The sequence below is a fragment of the Ostrinia furnacalis genome, unplaced genomic scaffold (assembly GCF_004193835.3).
Source record: "Ostrinia furnacalis isolate ACB-3 unplaced genomic scaffold, ASM419383v2 OfSCF4894, whole genome shotgun sequence".
NCBI lineage: Eukaryota > Metazoa > Arthropoda > Insecta > Lepidoptera > Crambidae > Ostrinia > Ostrinia furnacalis.
In genome coordinates this window covers 184,202-206,246 of record NW_021135133.1, presented here as the reverse complement: position 1 = coordinate 206,246, position 22,045 = coordinate 184,202, and the positions used below count along the sequence as shown (strand labels likewise).

Sequence of the window (22,045 nt, the reverse complement as noted above, 5' to 3'; positions counted from 1 at the left end):
AGCGGGCCCTCGTCGTGTACGAAATAATTTTCAGACGTCGTCCGGAACGACCATCACGGCGCCGCGGGGTCACTGCCCGGCCGTCGAGCCGCTCGCGACGTCGTCGGGGGTGCGGCCGCGGAAACGAAAGACCACAAACGTCGCCGACGCGTCTCACACCACACAAACAAAAAAAATCAACCGATCGTTGGCAAAAGTTAAATGTTTTCGGAACGAGCGAGAACAATCGAGTCGGGCGTTTGTTTCGAGCCCGCGGCGCTCGTTCGCACACAGAGGAGCTCGCGGCGGATTCGACCGAACGCGCAGGCGCCCCGTAATTTCACCGGTGATCGGCGCCTAGATGTGTGTGGCCCCACACACATCTAACACTCGGGGGCACGATCGAGATCATACACCTGAACGATCGTCGTCGTCGAACGTCCAAATCGAAAAGTAAACGCAACGTAGAGTCGCGCCGTGCACATCGAACGAGGGCAACTCATCGGCAATGCGGGCACGGTTCGTCGACGAATCGCCCGGACGCAGATTGAGATCAGAAATCTCGCTCGTCCGCGTCGGTCCCGTGGGACGGGGAGGCGCGCGAGGCGACCGCGATTTCCGATCTCACGGTTCGTCCCGCCGCCCGCCGAGGGCGAATTCACGCTTTTTAAATATAAATCGCATCGTAATATTTTTGAACGAAATCAAACGGGAGGCCGACACCGAGGGGCGCCCGCGGCGGTCCGGTCGCCCGCGGCCGAGCCGAACGAGGGACGAGGCCGTCCGGACGACTCGAACCGGGCGGTGGCTAAAATAACATTAATTAACTATCTAACTACTTAAACCGAACAAGAGAAGCGATATGCGAAAGCGTTAGTTCGGGATCGGGGTCGGGCCGGTCGGGCCGGGCGGGCCAGGCGGGCCGGGCGGGCCGGGCGGGCCGGGCGGGCGGCCAGGCGGGCCGGGCGGGCCGGGGGGCGGCTAGCGGCGGTAGGCGGGGCGCGGGAAGGCGGCGCGGTGCGAGGACAGCGGGCGGCGGCGCGGCGGCTCGCGGCCGCGCGTCTTCTTCTCCTCCACGTTCAGCTTCACGCCCTCCGCGCTGTCCGCCGGGAAGTACAGCGGCTGTGAACACAATCGGTCACTGAGACACCTCCGGGAAACGGGGGAATAAAAAAAGTTGTGCTCTATTTTTTAACAAAAAAATACTAGCGTACGGGTGACGGTAGTCTAAAGCTACTAATCATATACTGGTCATCGCAAAAATCGGCCCACCTACGTTTTACAGGAAACCTCGTTTCTACTGACACAATCATGGTGCCCCAACAATATTAGTGTTATTTGAAAGCCCAATAAATATCCTTAAAGAAAAACACATTTAATTTCTTAGTAAACGATTAACATAAACGCGATACACAATAAATGTGACTTGAAAAAAGACCTCACTTTGGGCTCACCTCTGGGATCAATTAGACCAATTTTATGGTTATAAAACCAAATAATGATCTCACGTGTCCTCTTTAACAGATGGATAGCGATTAATCCCAACTTAACAGTTTTATAGCCATAAAAGTTGGCTCAAGCGTAACTATCTATTTTTTTAAGAAGTGACTCTGGATTCTTTTACAGACACATTTTTGGGGTAAAAACCTTTCCTTTAATGAAATGAAGTTTAGAATTCGGGTTTTAAATGGTGCCAATATTGGTGTGAAGTGGGGATGCATACGTTTGAAAGTGCTTGTCGCGGGTGGGTCGATTTTTGTGATGACCAGTGTATAACAAATATAAGTTTTGAACAGAGCGCGTGGGTCGAGAAGGCTCGGCATACTCACAGCGGCGTTGAGGCAGTCGTGCGCCGCCTGCTCGCTCTCGTACGTGATGAACCCGTAGTTGGGGTGGCGCGGGGCCCCCGGCGCCGCAGGCTTGCTGCAACGTCACACATTTTATCATCATACGGGTCATTCCATAAAAATCTGTATATTTTCGACGTCATTTTGTCCGTAACTTTTTTAAGATGCTTTTGAATACTTTATTAGTGTAAATTATAGTTGATTAATTAATTATGTTATGTCTAAAAGGGCCAGTCATTTTATGCTTTATTTTAGGAGAAATTATAATTTTCAATTTTTTCATACTACATTACTCCTATATGACTTCTAATAAAGTATAAAACTTATAACCTTAACATTTATAGATAAGTTAATATACATAATGTAGTTGTTTTGTTATTATCACTATATAAAAAACATCATTCCCTAACTAGTAATTTAGTCCCAAGTGCCGTTTAAAGCTAGGGCCTGACGCTCTAGGGACTGACGATCTGGAGTAAAACTTAACACAAATGCAGATTAACTTTATATTATAAGATGCTTAATACAATGTGCCGAAAATAGCCAAAAAACCACACGTAAATACTAATTAAATTATATACAATTTCTTATTGTAATCAATAAAGCTACTCAACTAGGGACTGACGAAATGACTGGACTAACACATGTTTCCGCAACAACTGGCACGTTTGCACTAATTTAAAAACGGCTACCGCAAAACCAGTATGGTCTGAGGATAACTTCGTATCGTACTTTAAACTCAACTAAATGTCATTCACTCTAAATACATATTAAAGCGCAATATTATAAAATCAGTGCGTGGCGAGGGAATGACGCTAAAAGCTGTAGACTCTTTTTCAACTAAAGAAAATCAAATTATTGTTTATTGAACCCGCAAAATATTAATAGAATTTTGTGTAATATACATTTAAATAGATTATTCGTTAATTAAAACAAAGGATAAAGTTGATGTTTTTATAAATGTGGGTCCCAAAACACAAACTTTTGGATTACGGACATGCCTAGGGAATGACGTTTTGGGTCATTCAAAAGGAATTTACGATGTTTTAAAAATAGTTTCAAAAAATATAAATGGGTGATGAATAGAGCACATTGCGAGCTGTTATTTAACAATTTTGGAATAAAATATTAACAAATATTTCATGTGAAATGTGGCGCGGACTAAGAGTTGACATATTTTTGTGGAATGACCCATACACAGACTGCTCAAATCTGAATTTTTTCAAAACGAATTCTGCTTCCGATTCAATCCTAATGCGTATTAATCGAGAAAATTGTGATTAAAGGCCGCTTCACACATATCAGTGAAGTCACAGTTCAGGCTCAGTACCGGCACAGTGCGAAATATTCTTCTTCTTCTTTTATTGATGGCGATGAACTTGTGCTTTTTCGCCACTGTTCCGCCAATGTCACGTGCGCAGCTTTTACACAGTGATAGAGACAAATAAAATAAAATAAAATAATTTAACTACAAGACTAAGCGAACTTATCGACCTAAAACAAAAAAGACATCACAAATCACAATCACGACAAGACAACACCGAAATATTCTTCATACAGTTTCTATGTCTATGTCAGTGTCAGTGACGACACAGTGCTCTGTGTCAGTGCCGACACCGGCAATCACGGACGTATTCGTTGACGACGATATTTTTTGTCGGATCACGGACGCCGCCGCGGCATCAAAAACAAAATAACTTATATCATAGTTTCTGAAAAAGAATATTGAAACAGCTCTCTGACATTTTAAAATATTTCACTGACGCAACACTGTAACACTGATACTGAACTGTGCGGATACTGTCACGGAACTGTGGCTTCACTGATGTGTGAATCGAGCTTAAAACTTGTGAAATGTGATGACGTGACCGCTACCTGTGCACGCGCAGCTCGGCGACGGGCCCGAAGCGCGCGAAGAGCGCGCGCAGCTCGTCCTCGGTGGCGGAGTGCGGCAGGTTGCCCAGGAACAGCTGCTGCGAGTCCGAGTACCGCCGGCTGCCCTCCGCTGCGAGCACAAATTGTCGCAATTTATTCATTTATTTGGTAGGTGCAACAGAGTAAAGAGTCATTTGAAAAGTTCCGTTCTTGCGCGGTGGTCTAACGCCAACCACTATTGTTCTCACTGTGGTAACTGTGTCAATGTACTTAAATTGTATTGTACAGGGTGTTAGGTAAATGGGTATATGAGCCGACATTAGCCCATGTTAACATATGCATATAAATGGTATGGTGAAGTCAGAAATTTGATATAATCATTTTAATTTTTTAAATGTTCATATAAAATAAAATTTATAAAATCTATATGAAAATTAAAATAATGAAAATGATGATATCAATTTTCTGACTTCACCATACCATTTATATGCATATGTTAACATGGGCTAGTGTCGGCTCATATAGGTACCACCCATTTACCTGACACCCTGTATAAAGTTCAATGTCCAAATTCACACACGCACAGACACGTGACACGGAGCTGTAATGTTTAAGTTAAATATTGGAATAAATGAGTTGAAACTAGCATCTAGTGTTGATGACTTGTTTTCCCTGCCCTACACCAACACTAACACTAACATCACTATTTCTGCGAGCAAAATCATCAATGTAACTAAGGCTGGTTTTAGTGTCACGCGGACTGTCAGTGCGAATCGCTACGCACAGTCGATCTATATGAACTGCTAGGGACCGCATTACTCTAAAACGCTTCCTAGAAGTTCATACAGATTGGCCGTGCAGAGCGGGTCCGCACCGGACGGTCCGCGTGACATTAAAACCAGCCTAAACGTCAGCCACAATGTTTACCTGCGGGCTGGTGCGAGCGCGGCGGGCGCGGGCGCTGGTCCTGCGGCGGCGCGGGCGCGTGCGGGGCGTGCGGCGCGGGCGGGGCGTGCGCGGGCGGGGCGTGCGGCGGGGCGTGCGGCGCGGCGGCGGGCGGGGACACGCGCGTGGCGTGCGAGCCCGACTTCAGCAGGTTGGCGTACGTCTTCGGCTCCGGAGGCGCCGCCGGGGTGGCTGCGGGCGAACGACAGAACGCGTCTTTAAATCGGATTACACGATAACGAATCGCGGACTGTTTTAAGGAAAATCAAAATATTATTTTTGTCAAATAAAGTGTCAATAAACTATGGTGTAAGTGGAAAAAAAATAAAGCGCAAAGGGACACATAATTTTTTTTTTTAAAGTGAAAATAAATCAGCTTTGCCAAGTATCTGGCTATAATTGCTGCGTATTTGTACTTTTTTCTTACTAATATTAATTGTACATGATCGCTTCGTCTATCTGTAAACAAACTTTTGAAAATAATGACTAGATTTCGAGTTTAGAGCACTTTATTTAAAAAAAAATACACAAAAAAATATGAAAAAAAAAAAACCTTTTTTTTTCATATTTTTTAGGGATAGTACATTAGTAGAGCTACCTCCCCTAGCAGTTTGATTCACCCATTCTGGGACACCCTGTATACGCTACAGTCTGAATACGCAGAATATTCTTACATATAAATTCTGTCTGTCGTTTGTTTTATGAAACACGGCGGACACTCACCGGGCTGCGGCGGCGGCGTGGGCTCGCGCGCCGGCTCGGGCTCAGGCACGGGCTCGGGCTCCGGCTCCGGCTCGCGCTCGGCGCTGCTGATGTCCATGTTGACCGCCATCTCTGTAGCGCACGACAATCGTTAACATTATTCAGTGAAGTTAAGAACAACAAATTGCATCATGAATTCTTCATCTTTAACCACACCACCGCGTGCAGATCGCCCTCGTCAGCGCGATCATAGAGAAAGGACAGGTCGCGTGAACTGTCATGGGTCGCGCGTAGTGATGAAAAAAAAAACGTTTTTTTTTCTGGTGTGAAAAAAAAACGTTGAAAAAAAAGCCTGAAAAAAAAACTTTTTTTTCTCGACCATGTTTTTTTTCAAGAGTACGAAATCCAAAACTTTTAAGACAAATAACTTAAGAATACATAGGTAATAGAGTTTTCGGTTTATTTCTAACTCTACTATACTTTTCTGGTTGAGTGGTACTAAGATTTCATGAATATATTGGCAACATTTTTACATCAACGAAAGGGAAATCCCCAAATCAATTACATTTGCACAGGGAGAAATCCCCTTTAGGTTTATGTTTATTTGAACGTAGTTGGCTTAGCGCAGTTGGGGTGTGTGACGGACGGAGAAATTTCAATATCAAATTATTTAGTTTTTGTGCTATTCGAGTGTGATTACCAACTAATCTACCTGAGTATGCCGAAACGAGTATATTCAGGCCTAAAATGTAAGGCAGAAAAAAAACAAATTTAGAAAAAAAACAACGGTGCTAAGTTATTTTTCAAAAATCTGAAAAAGAAAAAAAACAAATTTGTTTTTTTTTTTCATTTTACATCACTAGTCGCGCGACCTGTCAACGGCCTTTGATAGCGCCTGCGATGATGGCGCACGATCTGCACGCGTCGGTGTGGTTGAAGCTTAAGTCATGCGGTGTCTGGGCAAGGAGTAGAGAATGTGAGTGATAGCTTACCCTGCAGCGCGACGGTCAGCGAGTGGCGCGCGGCGTCGTCGTGCGGCGCCAGCCCGTTCACGTGCGGCGCGGCCTGCGGGCAGAGAGCCGGTCACAACGTGAACATGTTAAACTACATTAAATTTTGCTAAAATATCATTAACCGTTAGCAAAGTTAGCTTACAATATTTTGCGTAAATTTCAATACATTTACAAAAAAAAAGTATCGACAACACTGAAGGTGTCGAGTGTCGATTAAAATTTTTCAGTTTCGTTAACCCCCATAATCCATAAAATTTTTAAGGCTAGGTAGACTACGCCGTTACGTCACATTTTTTTTAAAAAGATTATTAGCAATTTGTATTGCACAAACTAATAGTCCCATTAATTAGCCCCTCGTGTTAAGCTAAATAAGCTTATGTTACGAGTGGTCTCATTACAATAGTAGAGCGGCGGTGGGATTCGAACCCGCGTTCCTCGGATCTCGAGTCGGCCAGTCTGATCCCTTCACCGTTCGGCTATCGTGGCTATGACTGACTATGATTGACTTATGAGAAGACCAGACGATCACGTAATCACGTAATAGTTTGAGTTAGTGTTGCCGATCGATAGTCTATCGATAACCAAACTATCGCAAGACTATCGATTGGCCTATCGATAGTATCGATAGTTTTTTATTCAAAAGCGACAATACTATCGATAGTATCGATAGTTTATTCTCCACGAGCAACAATACTATCGATAGTATTGCACATAATATTCAATAGTATTTCAGAACGGACTACTATGCCGAGAGGTCCCGGGTTCGATTCCCGGCCGGGCAGAAATTGAAATGATGAATTTTAATTTCTGTGACGGGTCTGGGTGTTTTCTATGTATAATATGTATGTATTTACAAAAAAAAAAGTATATAAGTATGTTTATCCCGTCGTCTAGTACCCATAGTACAAGCTTTGCTTAGTTTGGGGCTAGAGGCGCAGTGTAAAATGTCAAAAGATATTTATTATTTATTATTATTGCCTCGTTTTGAGTTATCGATAGTATCGATTGTATCGACAGTATCGATACTATCGATAGGCCTATCGATGGAGAAGGCTTTTTTGGATGAAAACTATCGATAGTTTTACTATAGATAGTTCGGCAACACTAGTTTGAGTAAAATGTAATGTGTAAGTAGAGCGATAAGTCACCTGCGCGGCTTGCGGCGGCGCGGGCGCGGTCTGCGGCGCGGGGGCGGGCGCCGGCGCGGCGGCGGGCGCGGGCGCGGGCTCGAGGCGCGGCGCGCGGGGCGGCGCGGGCGGCGCGGGGAAGGCGGCGGGGAAGGCGGCGGGCAGCGGCGGCGGCGGGAAGTAGCCCGCGCCCGCCGCCTCCTCCTCCTCGCCCTCCGACCGCCCCGAGCCCGAGCCCTCCTCGTCCGAGAACACTATGTCCTGGGGGCGAACCGGTGCTCTTCAATGACACGTATCCACGACTACAGTCTGGTCTGCGAGCACGTAGAATTTTGTCCAATGACCCCAAGCTACCCAAGTTGCTGTCGCGATCGCACACTCACTGCGGGCACCCGTCGCACAGTCGCGACAGCAATATAATTACGCGCGAGCGATAAGGATGGGTAGCTTGGGGTCATTGGACAAAATTCTACGTGCTTACAGATCGGGCTTTATAAGTCTCGACTCGTTCTTAGAATTATCGTCCATTTATTAGTGGTAACGGTGATATTATTTTGGTAGGTTTACTACCGAAAAGATACAGTTTCTACTTTAATGCTGTTAAAAATAACCACTATCAAGACGCTTGCAATTTGTCTGGCTGAAAATAGAGTCTCTTCTGAGAATGTAATTTGAAAACGTCTTTAATATGATTTGACCGACTAAGGGTGCATTCGAACAAACAAGTATAAATATTAATATCAGAATAAATCGTCAGGTTTGACTTATTTGCTGAAACTGTCGATGTGCCAGTTATACCGGGAGTTATTCTCGGATAAAAGTTTGGGCCTAAACTGTAAAATTCTCTCCGTTCTCTCCGATCGTCCCGGACGTTACCTGGTAGCGGAAGATGTCGTTGTGCACGTAGTACTTCTTGGGCGACTGCGCGGCCAGCACGAAGGTCTGCGTGAAGCGGCGCATGGGCGCGCCGCCGTTGGACAGCTCGCCCGTCACCTGCACCACCACGCCGTTGCCCAGCGTGGCCTGCGCGTCCACCTGCACAGCCAGCACCTCACTGAGCACAGCTTCCACAGGTCATAGCGGATCTATCCGTATTTGTGGTTTCAAGCCCCAGAAGGGAGAGAATTGACTATGAGAAAGGACATGGATCAATTAAATTTGAAGGGAGTCAAGCAAAGTAGTATTTCTCTGACATGTATTTTGACCATTGACATTTATTTTTATTGTTCTGTTTTTAAAGTGACTTATTAATATCTCTTTGACATGTATTTGACCACTGACATTTTTTTTTCTCTTGTTCAGTGTTTCTTTAAATTATTTAATGTTCAATACTCAATATTCTATTGCATCCATTATGTTTTTAAAATTAGAACATTATGGGCCATTTAATTTATAAACTGCATGTATTTTATTTGTGACCTAAGTGTATGATATGTTTATTTTATTTTTAAGCTTGTAAGCGCTTTGGCAGGTCCAAAGCGCTTACAAGCTCTGTAAGCTTGCAAGTGTTTTGCATTAATAAATAAATAGATAAATAAATAAAAGCGCCCGGGGAAAAGAGCCCAGAGCAAGTACCCGCGCGCTCTCCCGAGATCCGGTTCGTACGCCGTGAGGCAGGAAGAACCATGGGTGGTGGTAGGTCATAGCGGAGCCTAACTTGACCAGCCAGACTAAGAGCCACGCCGTGCTAAAATCTTATCGATGATTTTAGACGACCAAATCGATAAAATGCCTAGATATAATTCAGTCTTTCCCAAAGTGGACGATAACGCCCCCTTGTGGGCGCTGCAGGCTTAAAGGGGGGCGCACGGTGGGCTGATATTAGAGCTTCATAGACTTAGCGTCGCTCAAAAATCAAGTGCCGAATTTTGAAAAAATAAATATGCCAATGTGTTCCTTTACCGAAAAGGAATATTTTATGTTATGTAACGTTTCTTGATAAAGTTATTATTTAATAACTTATTGACAATTTCCTTTGTTTTTTGTATAGAGCTCAACATTTATTTTTATTTTATTCGTTATTCTTAAGCTTTCTTAAGAAATTGACTTTTGTATTATGTAATGCAACATATAAGCTATGTTATCACCAAGTGTCGCATTTCGGAAATCTTCGGAACATTGTCATTTTGGACTTTAAAATAAAAAAAATTAAATACCTGCCAAATTTTGTAAATATAACTACGCCAGTGTGTTCCTTTGCCAAAAAGAAATATTTTATGTTATGTAACTTTTCTTGATAAAGTTATTATTTAATAAGTTATTGACAATAATTACTTTTTTTTGTATGGAGCTCAACATTTATTTTTATTTTATTCGTTATTCTTAAGCTTTCTTAAGAAATTGACTTTTGTATTATGTAATGCAACATATAAGCTATATTATCACCAAGTGTCGCATTTCGGAAATCTTCGGAACATTGTCATTTAGGACTTTAAAATAAAAAAAAAGATAATGAAAACTGCAATGTTCTAGTTCCAAAATACTGGACTGTCCTGTCGATGACATTGACAGTGGGGCGCCACCGTCAATACCGGATCGCTGGTTCAGATTTTTGCCATGTTGGAAACCATATAGTTGAACGATGGTAGCGCCCCCCTGTCATTGAGTTTGGCGGGACAGTTCAGCGTGGGTCATCTATATGTACTTTCTTCCGTACTATTCTAACGAGGTGAAGAACTAAGCACGTTTTTTATAGTGGTGTTTCCAGGAGGCCTAATCCACTTGTAAGATTATTAAAATATGTTTTATGGAAATTAAGCCAGTGTGAAGTTAAGTTTATTAGTTATTCAGAGTCAGTTTCTGAACCGTGAAATAGGCTAATGTCCACAAAAGTAAAGCTTTCTTTCAGTATCAGTACCAGCCTCATCATCAAATCGATCATTTATTAATTAACTTTTTGCTGCTGTTGATAAAACTTTGTGTTTTCTATGAAGTTTATATTATTATATATATCTGAGAATCAGATTTTATTTTATTTAATAAATTGTGTAAAATATCTTCATTAGTTGCTCTCCTGCAAAATTCGAGCGTGGTGTAGTACTTTCTGATTGGAAGTAAATATCTTTTCCGTGAGCAATAATTTTGTATGCTTGCAGGCATATACGTAATGTAGAGCTCCATGTACGTAGTGTGTNAAAAAAAAGGAAATTGTCAATAACTTATTAAATAATAACTTTATCAAGAAACGTTACATAACATAAAATATTCCTTTTCGGTAAAGGAATACATTGGCATATTTATTTTTTCAAAATTCGGCACTTGATTTTTGAGCGACGCTAAGTCTATGAAGCTCTAATATCAGCCCACCGTGGGGCGGTAAGAGACCCAGAAAAAAAAAATCGGGACGTTGTGTAGAGGCTTGGGAGGCGTCATTTACTAGGAGGTCTCTTAGACACCGACTGAGCACTCGACTCTCGACTACAAATGGGGGCGCTAAAAAGAATTTATTCTCAAAGTGGGCAGTAGACAAAAGTTTGGGAACCGCTGAATAATTTATGACGACGCGCGTCGCGCATCCTAGGCCTACAGATCATTATGTGTTGGCATATCACAATATAGTCAATGCAACGATCGGCCCACGCCCGACACATACAAAATCATGAAAAAAAAAACACGCGTGTAAACAGTAAGCAAACTGAAAGCTCACACGCTCTGTTTTAGCCAGTCATTTCTTTCAGGGCACTATTCGATGACTGGCATAGGTGCACCCGATGAGCTCCTACAAATACACAACTCCCATTATCCTGCCGTGATGCTATAAGTTATGTTTTTGTCTCGATAGTAATTTACCTATTCTATTTTATAAGGCAAATTAAGTCGGTTAAGAAGACGGAGCATAAAGTGGCAAGAGTGCTCTAGCCTGAAGTCGATTCTCAGTTTTGTTTTTTGGCTGCCTTTTAGCTTAACGTCAGCCGGCAGCTTGCCTGCATTGGCACGCTCGAGCGGCGGCATACCTGGCTGATCTTGGCATGGCAGTCGCGGAAGTTGAGCTGCTGGATGCGGTTGTGGATCTGCTTCTGGCCCACCACCGGCAGCGTCTCGCGGTTGGGCGCGTCCAGCCCGCCGTGCACGAACGACGAGTAGTTGTTGTAGAACCTGCGCGAACAACCGACGATCAGACTCCCGCTTTTTATGGTACTACCGTTCTTTTCTAAATAAATAAATGATAAGCGCTAATATTTCTGTTTTCGCCTTCCAAGTAATCCTCCTCCTGTGTGTCCTTCACACACTTGCAATTTTTCGGTACAGAAAACTGTTTAGCGTCATGTTAATTAAAGTTAAAAAAATTAATTGTCCATTTAATTATAAATCCAGAAAAAATAACAATACCCCAATACCCATAACAATTTAAATGAATTCGGGTTCTACCCTACCTATTATAGTAATTCGAGATATACGGACCATGTTACTTTTTGCTTACCTACTCTATCGTTTTATTGACATAGATAAGCGTGTAAAAATATCGCGACTTATCATTTAGCGTTTCGTCGAACAAAGAAGCCATTCACAAATTGCAAAGGGTAATGTTTCGGTCACGTGGTAATTTTGTCCGATTGCGAGCCTTATCTCTAGATTTGCTAATCGTCGGACGGACCACCAGATAACAAAAGCCGGGAGTCATTGTTATGGTCTTCAATTAACGTCGGGTATCTGCAGTTTATTGTTTGCACATTCCTTAAAAGGGCAGTCATTTATAGTAAGCATTACTTTAAACAATAGTACATGGGTACCTAAACATTTAAATACCATAAGAATAAAAGATTTCCTGCCTATCCTTACTTTAGACAAAATTAAAATTTGTGTAGGTAAGCATTACTTTGAACAATAGTACATGGGTACCTGAACATTTAAATTCCAAAGAACAAAAGATTTCTTGCCTATCCTTACTTTAGGATCTTTTACTTTAGACAAAACTAAAATTTGTGTAGGTAGGTACTGCAATAACTTTGCCTTGCCTGGCTACAACATGTTATTATGTTATGAAAAGGTAGGACAACTAACAGTATGAAAAATCGGAAGGATAGGATCAGTGCAATCCTATATTTAGAAAAATTAACGATGGTGCAATATTATCATACATAAATGAAATATTATCTAGGTACATTTTGTATTAACCCACACAATGATTCATAGATTTATTCTTGGACTATCCTGCTGCTAATAGATAAAAATATGTTGAATTTGATTCTAAATATGTGAATTTTGTTGTTTATTATGCACATCACATTGATTGCCAAATCTACATATAAAGTCCAAACTCATGCATGCAGCTTGCATAAATGATTTCATTTGATTTAATTAAATAATTAAATATAGGATTTAATTTAAGATGCTATTAACCAAAATTATCATATTAGACTAAACATTATTGTTGCAAAATAGCATAGTACTCTGTAACAAGATACCCGGTTTGGGATAGGGCTAGCGATAATTTAAGACATTGTTGATGTCAATTTTTTATGTGACTCTACATAAAAATTGTTTGTATTTGAAAGAAAAAAACTAATTAATTTTAGTTTTTGTCAAAAAATTCAGTTTTGACGGGCATATAAGAAATAAATAACATTTTTGTGTAGTCATATAAAAAATAAATGAAAAAATTAAGCCCCCCCATTCCGGGGGTAGGCCCACATAATTATGGGAGCATTTTTGTCGATAAAATTGACATGATGACACATCGCCTTCAATTATCCCTATCCCAAACACACTGTATATTTTGTACTTGCTGTATGCTAGTCAGATAACAAAAAACAAAGTTTAGTGTGTCAAAAATAAAATAAAATTTCAAAATTCAGATAAAACCTACTCTTTGAGCCATGATTACAATTATTATAATCAGTAACTAAAAAAACTTATTAGTTTAGAAGATGTTAGTGGCATTAGTGGTACTTTACCAGACATACATGTGGCATTTTTTCCTTTTGTTACAGAATAGAAGTATAGCCTGACCAGGAACATAAAAACCCTGGCATAGAGGCGCTTCAATTGCATTTGATAGTGCAACACTGAGTACAGTCGTACATGTGTTAAATTAATAGGCTAAATTTATGTATCAGGATTCAGGATTACGGGCTAATTTGATATTTTCATAAATTAACGAAAAANATCCCTCAGCCTACACACACTATTAGCCGGCTGATAGTTTGTATGGACATGTATGAAAGTGCGCACATTACACCGATTTAGAATCAGCCAATTCCTCATCAAAATTCAAAGCCGACCAAACTATCGAACGATTAGCTAAATTCTGTATCGGGTTATCTTAAAGCATAGATGAAGTACCTACACTGAACCGTCCCACACGCAGTGTTGCCAACTTAGCTACTTTATAGCTAGATTTAGCAACTTTTTGATGTCAGGCAGCTACAATTTTTTTTAACTTGTAGCTAAACTTTTTAGCTACTTTTTCTAGCAACTATTGATTATGATATATTTTTACAAAGTTATGGTAACGGCACGCTGCATCCCCGACAAACAAAATTTGTATTAGCAATATACGATACAACTCACTTAAATCGGTGCGGAATAACTTTGGGGATTCCCTCGTTTGAGTGATTTTGGCCTGTGGGTGGGGATTCCCCTAAACTAATAAGACAAAATGGGTACTATGGAAAAAGATTCCAAATCATGTGCAGCTGAACCTTTTACATCTTCTCGTACCATAATTAGATAATTATAATATTCGGTACCTAGATAATCAAAATATTGTCTTCTTTTATTTGTTATTAAGTAGTCACAGTATTAAAGTTAAATTTATTAAAGTTTATAGCTGATTTATTAACTGCAGTGTTTTATTTCTTTAGTATTATTTTATTTACTTCGGAATTCAGCTACTTCTAGCTACTTTTTAGAGACAGAAAAATACCCAATCTAGCAACTTTTTGTTAAATTCCTAGCTACGAGCCTTTGGTAGCTGTTTGCAACACTGCCCACACGTGACATTGACAGGGGGCGCTGTTATCTATGCTGGATTATTAGTTCCGATCATTGCCACGTTGGACAACCATAAATTAATATTATAAATGAGGGCGCCACTGTCAATAATGGGTTTAATTTAAGTTTTTGCCATTTATCGTTACAGAATCGTGGGTATAGTAATCACGTAACATCCACTTGTAAAGAAGTGGACGTTCTCAAAAATTGTAAATGTCTAGTTATGTTTAAATTAGCTGGCTCTATTTATTAGACGTAACCCTTCCCTGTTTAAAATAATACCGAGATCGCGTAATCGCAATATTCTTATAGCCGTTGATATCCATCAATGTGTGTGTGTGTCATATAAGACAGCCCTCTACGACATGGGTGTTTTTGCTATGGCTCCGAAAATTTATAATAAAATACCTAATCATATTAAAGAGTGCACTGATATCTCAATCTTTAAACAAAAGCTATTTATATTTTTGGTCAGTAACAGTTTTTATTCAGTACATGAGTTCCTACAATTTAAATAAAGTTTTTCTACAATTTCTTCCTTGACAACATTGACTCTAATATCCGATTGACTGCCCTGCATTAATTTATTTTAATCTTGCTATTTATTTAACTGACATTTATGATTTTGACATTTAATTTGCTCATTATTACTTTTCTTTAACATAATATTATACTTAAAATCACGCTTTAACATTTGTATGCCGACAAGGCTGATCACGGCTTGAACACATATCTTGTTTGTACATCATACTGCTTACCTGTGTTTCACAAATAAATTATTTGAATTTGAATTTGAATTTGAATTTACAGAAACTTACAGGGAAACAGTCAAAGTACAGAATAATCTTCCAATCTAAATGTAGATAGAATGGTATCACAATACGCCTGCTCAAAAAACATTGTTAAATTCATTTGTTAAAACAAGTTGTTGGTAAATGTTTATAGAATCTTCGAAACTTAATAAGTAGCTAAGGTATTTTGCTATATGACGTAGTTGAAAGTTATAAATACCTTTGGTATGGTAAGATTTGAAGATCTGAGGTGGAATTGTGTAAAGCAATCGTTATCATTTGACAGTTCATAACGTACGATTATTCTGTTAAACGCTTTGTTTAACTGACTTTATAGTGATGGACAGATGGTTGACGGTTCTGTCTTTACATTTTACTAAGCACCTATGTACGAGTAATCTAAACTTAAATGTTGAATGCATAAGAAAGATGTAAAGGACTTTATTTGGTGAAGATGTCGAAAACCAACTTCTAAGAATCCTCCTTACTGATCAATGTAGTAGCGCGGCGACCTTCATCTTTTGTAGGATTTCTCGGGATAGAATATTCTTAAGAAGTTTAAGGATAAGTTTGCACAAATCTCTACAGACTTTCTCTCGGTGGAAATGTTATTCGGTTTTATTTACTTTTCAGTTTCTTTTTAATAGTCACCTTAACACACATACAAGCGGTTAATATAGTTAAAGAGCATCAGCATTTACAAGCGTTTAATAATGTTAAGTGGGGTTCTGTGTACGGAACAGGACAATGCAGTCTGCCCCCCAAGGCGGTGTTAATATTAACACGACTTTACTAACAAAGGGAGATGTTTGCGAGCTCACGACGGGATAACGGGAACTCAGGCTAGCGATTTTGAGATAAACTAGATTAGTTTTACCTGTTCCTTATGGACCAGTTAAGCAACAGATGCTGGATAAGTATAAAGTTATAATATACCTGCCATGTATCATCTTAGAGCTATAAATATCAGATAGCTATTTTAGAGATAGTTATTGCTACATTTCAGTTATTGTTCAAGTGGCACTACAGAATGTAAAGTGCACACGCACCAGACCGCACCGAAAGAATTTTTCTTGCCGATTTTTTATACAATGACACGTTTTTGTGCTCCATGTTTTAACTGGGTATTGATTAATTGTAGATTCAATAATTGTTTGAGCTTTAATATGTAATACTACCACACATTATTACTTCTTCATCATTGGTTTGGTGGCACGTTTTACGATCCATTTCTCCTGTACTCCAGCCCTTCTCAAACATTTTCCACCATAAGAGTAATGTAACGTCCTTAACCTCTAATTCCCTGTTCCTTCAATCCCACCCGAGACAAACTTATCATGCAAATCAAGTAAAACCGATAGCTATCTTCAAAGCGAGTTAGTGATTGTTCAAAGTATTCATTCGGGACCACGTGATTGCAATAACAAGCCCGGGTCACGGCTGCTGAGGTCGCCTGCTCGGTCACTCTTCAAAATAGTGTTGTTGAAGTGTCGATAGTTTTTGCATCGAATGTGTAAATTAATGGAGCAACGTCGATAACGTGCTTAAATTATTTGTTCATAATAGCACAATGTTGTAGTACCTGTTTTGAAAAGATACGATCAAATCATGGTCGCAGCCAAGTGATCACAAAATCTTACACTTACATTTTTAAGAGACCCCGTAACTTTTCATACTGCAACCTAAAATAATTTGGTAACTTTCGTGAGTTGCTTGTTAGAATTTTTTTATAGAGATTACTGAACTCCAGCTACGATAAACTCTTGCTTCGATCAACCACTAGTACCTTCTTGATAAGTAGCACGTAAATTGAGGAAATAAATACAACGTAAACTTTGCATAATACACTGTTCTCTGGGTCGATGCATGATAATGGTTTCATTGTGTCTATAGAAGGTATTCTAATTGTGTTGGTATGTCTTCCATTGTTACAAAAATTGTCAAGGCTACGATTGTTTCGTAAAATACGAAAGATCAATATCTCAGACTCAGTCAAATGAAAACCGTGCATTCATCATCATCATCATCATTTCAGCCATAGGACGTCCACTGCTGAACATAGGCCTCCCCCAATGCTTTCCATGTTGATCGATTGGTACCGGCCTGCGTCCAGCGCTTCCCTGCTACCTTTACGATGTCGTCGGTCTACCTTGTAGGTGGACGACACACGCTGCGTTTTCTGGTACGCGGCCTCCATTCCAGAAAACCGTGCATTGTTCCCACTAAATTTTAAAAAGAATCACAAGGCACATCGATATTTAGTAATCGATACTTCATCTAGATACAACACTACTTAGAACTTATTCAATTTCCCGAAATCGGGCGGCGATAACAATTTCGTGCGTGGAAATTCGGTACAAAATAATTATTTAGACTAGCTTCGAATTTCGTCGAATAACAATACTGGTTTTAGCCAAAACTAGGGCAATATACAGCGTGTCACAGAAATATTTATGTAGTTGTATATTTATTACACACATAATGCCTAAAATCAGTGCTCTGTTCTTTCTAGTAACAAATTTTAGACATAATTATTAAAATTTATAGTTTGCTAGTTGCATGCTTGATTCGCTAACCTACTCATTTCAGCCACAGGATGTCACTACTGAACATAGGTCCAATGATTTCCATATAGCCCGGTTGGTAGCGGCCTGCATCCAGCGCCTTCCTGCTACTTTTAGGAGGTCGTCGGTCCGCTTTGTTGAAGTAATCCATTAAGCAATTGTCATAATGTCAAAATAAGATTTAATGTCATTCAGATTATAAGCTCATGCAATTCGGTTTGATTGATTATAAAGTTAATATTGAATGAAACACGCACTCAACTGATTAATTTGGACGATTACGCGTATGTATTATGCAATCTTCTTGGAATATCTGATGGCGTCAAACTCTGTGGTTATGTTCGGTTTTTGTAATAAGGGTAAGTGTGCATTCCATTGGATCTTATGCCTAATATGATCGAACCACAGAGCACAGAAACTAAAGGGAGATGTAAGCACACGTTTTGATTACTTTGTGTGTGTGAATTTCTAATGCGATACTGAGTTTCGAACTAGGCACATTAGTTGGCATCTCTCTATATTCTCTATGGATCGAACTTATTGTCTACAATTTCTCTTGAATATTGAGTTTAGACTTAGGGAAATCGTATTACGAATTAATTTAGGTGACATTATTTAGAACATGGTTTATTCGTTTTCTCGGCCATATTGTATAGTATCCTACATTCTCTAATCTACGTTGTGACTCCTATCAAACTATTCGTATTCAATGTGCTATTGCTCTAAGCCCTTACCAATATATTGTGGTATGCTGTGTCTGTGAACTGCAGAAACATAGAAATTGTTTGATAGAACCAGCCCTGTCATAATTATCAAGTCTTATGCTTGAACGACACTAACGCGTGCAGATCGCCATCGCCGACGCGATCGTAGGCCAATGACAGGTCGCGCGACCCATGACACTCCACGCGATCTATCGTTGACCTGTGATCGCGCCAGCGCGGCAGCGATGGCGATCCGCATGCGTTGGTGTGGCTGAAGCATTACCATCTGCTGTTCTATACAGGACTACAGAGACGAGAGGTGGTGTCACTTTTTCTCACCATCTATACTCCACTTATAACTCAAGAACGGCTGAACCGATTTAGCTGAAAATTGACAGTTTAGAGCCAGGAGAAGGACATAGGATACTTTTTATCCCGCTCGAAATAAAAAAAAAGTCTGCTTATTTATTGCCATTAAGGCGGAACAAAGTTCGCCGGGTCAGCTAGTTGTCCTATAATGAGAAGAAAGTTTAGCGTATCTTTGTAACATTATCCACCTTTTCACAGGCGTACCACATCTGCCACGACGGCCGCGAGGGCCACCAGGGGGCCGCGCTGCTGTGCACCAACGGAACACTCTTCAACCAGGAGAAGTTCACCTGCGACTGGTGGTACAATGTGGACTGCTCGCAGGCTATTCACCACTATAGGTATGCAAAAGAAATTAACTTTTTTAATAGACATGTTGACACCACCAATCAATTGACGTACTTTTTAAAACTGTCAAAAACGAAACTCTGCCATAGATTTTGTATGGCACTACAAGCAACTGACGTCACTATTTTGTCAACTCAAATAAACTACTTTTTTTCAATTACAATGCGACCGAAAATCGTAATTTACAGGTAATTTAAAATTAATTCAGTTTTTAAGACCAGAACGAAGTGTCTTTTTAGAAAAGTTGTGATTTCGAATTATTGGAGAATGGTGTCAAATTGTCCATTGATCAAACAAAGAGGCTGGATCCACTACTCAAACACAGACATTTCTTTTTCTATGAGACCAATATATCAAATGCTCAACAAAAAAATTGACGTCTCCATACCTACTAAATGCTCGATTGCTGATGCTAATTTGAGTGGCAAGGTTTTTTTTTAATATTTAAACATCGGTCCCTTGGGAAAAGTTGTTGCATTTAGTAGTAGTATCAATCTTTTTTGTTTGATAAACTATAAGAATTGAACATACTTTTAATAAAAGTAAATCCTTTGACCTTAGATTTTGTCTTTGAATCTAGGGCTATTCATTAAGCCCAGATCTCTATTAGTGGGTCCACAGTGTACTCGTCTAAGTACGTACTGTATACTAGGTTTAGTTAAGTATTCTGTGTGATTAACTGATATGGCAGCGACTAGATTTGATAGCGGTCGCCCTTGCAAACGTTCTTACCAAATGCGACGCTTACAGGACATTCCAAATTGTACTTGTATGATGGTAGTAATTTATTAACGAATGAATTAACTAAGGGGTTAATTTTATAAAGCTAACCATACTTAACTTACTGACTATAGATAAAATTAAGCAAAAGACAAAGTTTGTCAAAAAGGTCCTCGACTGGGCATTAGTCGAAACAGTGTACCTACATATGACACGAATATTTTTTTGGTATAATGATTTTTAGTAGTTTCATGCTCTAGCTAGAGCATTGGTTCCCAAACTTATTTGAGACGCGCCCCCTTTCGACCATACAAAAAATTCCGCACCCCCCTCCTCCAGTCGAGATTATTTATTGGTCATATCGAGCAGTCTGGAATGCATTCTCTCAGCGGTCGTAGGTTTTATATTCTTAAGTACACAGATGGCCCGCGATCCCATTTAAAGGTCTTTGCGCCCCCCACCTTGGGAACCAATGCTCTAGAGTGAAAGTTTAATGGTTTTTTATGTATTTTAATGCTTTTAAGACCTTCATGTCTCTATCTAGTACACAATTGAAACACGTGGTATTTGTATGATTGCAGATTGAACGCTGATCCGCTCAAGAACCCATACGTGCCTAAGCCCAAGCAAGAAGAAAACGTGCCTTACTACGGGCACCACCACGCCTAAGGCTTTCAAATTCCTAATTGTGTCTGATAAGTTAATTTACCAACGATTAAACAACCCAATAGAGAAAGCATTTTTTGTAAAAGAAATTAAAGTTTCAAATATTTAAGGCTGGGTTGCACTATCTTTAACTTCTTATCTTTAACAAACTATCATCTTTAACTGTAACAAACGTCAAGAGTCTGTCAAACTCCATACAAAAATATAAAATAGTTACGGTTTAAGGTACTGCAACTCAGCCTAAATGAAAAATCTATAGTGAAGTGAAAATTGTATCATGATAGTTTACTACATTTAATTTTCTGAGTTTTGTTTAATATGTTATGGCAAAAGCTTTAAAACTAATACGATATTTGAGATAGGTATGTGTTTCTAACTACTGGGTTTGGTAAAATAACTTATTAGATGGAATTTACAAAATAGTTGTAGTTTGTTCAGAGTTACCACAATTTGAAGCTTCGGTGTTCTTAAATTGATTTAATATTTATTGGTTAATTAATTAGTATTTATATCTGAAAATTTCCAGAAATTTATGTAAAGCGGCTACATACGTGAATAGTATGGGTCCAAGCTTGACGAAATGTATGAAAAAATTAATGATGATTTGGTGATATTGAGGGAAGTTTACTAACGCTATCAGAGAGTCGAAGTCAAAATACGACCGATCAACAAAACCGTTTCTTTTGTTTGGAATTTTGTTTTTTTTTTCATGTTAAACAAAAATGTTACCACTAAATTTTTTTTATTCCTTTAAATTACTTAATACATTTTATACATCATTTTCATAAAGCTTATTCACTATTATTATTTGTTGCAGATAGAAATTATTATGCATAATTATTATATGGTTTTATTATACTTATTTATCAACTTTTGTCCAATGGAGCCATAGTTACCATAGTAGGTATACTTTAGACAATATTCTAAAACTTATCTTCACGAAGAAGGTACTCAAAGATGAAGGGTAGGTAAGAAAAAGTGTAATATAGTAACTTTAGAAATAAAGTTTATTTCATTAATTAATTTGACTTTTATTTCAATCGTAGAACTGAAGACTGTTTGTCTGTGTTTGTTTAACAGATTTGTATAGTCAGCAAAATAATAAAACTGTAAACAAATAAACTTATTTAATTCAAAATAAATAATTAAAGAATTGGCACTATGGAATAATTTTGTAAATGACTTTAGGTACACATTGGTCAAGTGCAAAAAAATATTGCAAAAACCTGAAAAATAAAAAAGATGACTATAGTTCTTGCGCTTATGTATGCATATAACTATGACTTAGGACGTTTAAGTGGATAATAAGACGTGACAAAGCATACAAATCTGAAACAATCTGAATTCTCACTGACGTTTGACGTATCAAAATCACCCTCCCATGACGCTCCCATACCTCAAAGTGAGTTAAAAGCGCTACTAGAACAGAAACAAAGTATATCCAGCATAGCGTTATGCGCCT

The 22,045-nt window shown here is 39.4% G+C and overlaps 2 protein-coding genes across 2 annotated transcripts; one reads left to right on the top strand and one right to left on the bottom strand.

Moving 5' to 3' along the window:
- Positions 1-960: 960 nt before the first annotated feature.
- rin (ras GTPase-activating protein-binding protein 2) lies at positions 961-11,884 on the bottom strand (the record flags this gene model as incomplete). The annotated part of the gene is made up of 10 exons (XM_028314691.1): positions 961-1,101; positions 1,809-1,902; positions 3,702-3,831; positions 4,629-4,838; positions 5,370-5,480; positions 6,341-6,413; positions 7,510-7,749; positions 8,365-8,523; positions 11,442-11,583; positions 11,862-11,884. Coding segments are annotated over 10 exons (1,323 nt in total), but the record flags the coding sequence as incomplete, so codon positions are not given.
- A 570-nt stretch (positions 11,885-12,454) lies between these two features.
- On the top strand, positions 12,455-21,550 carry LOC114360116 (uncharacterized). The gene is made up of 3 exons (XM_028314689.1): positions 12,455-12,475; positions 19,048-19,190; positions 20,499-21,550. Exons 1-3 carry the CDS (start codon positions 12,455-12,457, stop codon positions 20,584-20,586), a joined length of 252 nt encoding a protein of 83 aa, XP_028170490.1. The 3' UTR covers positions 20,587-21,550.
- Positions 21,551-22,045: the final 495 nt, after the last annotated feature.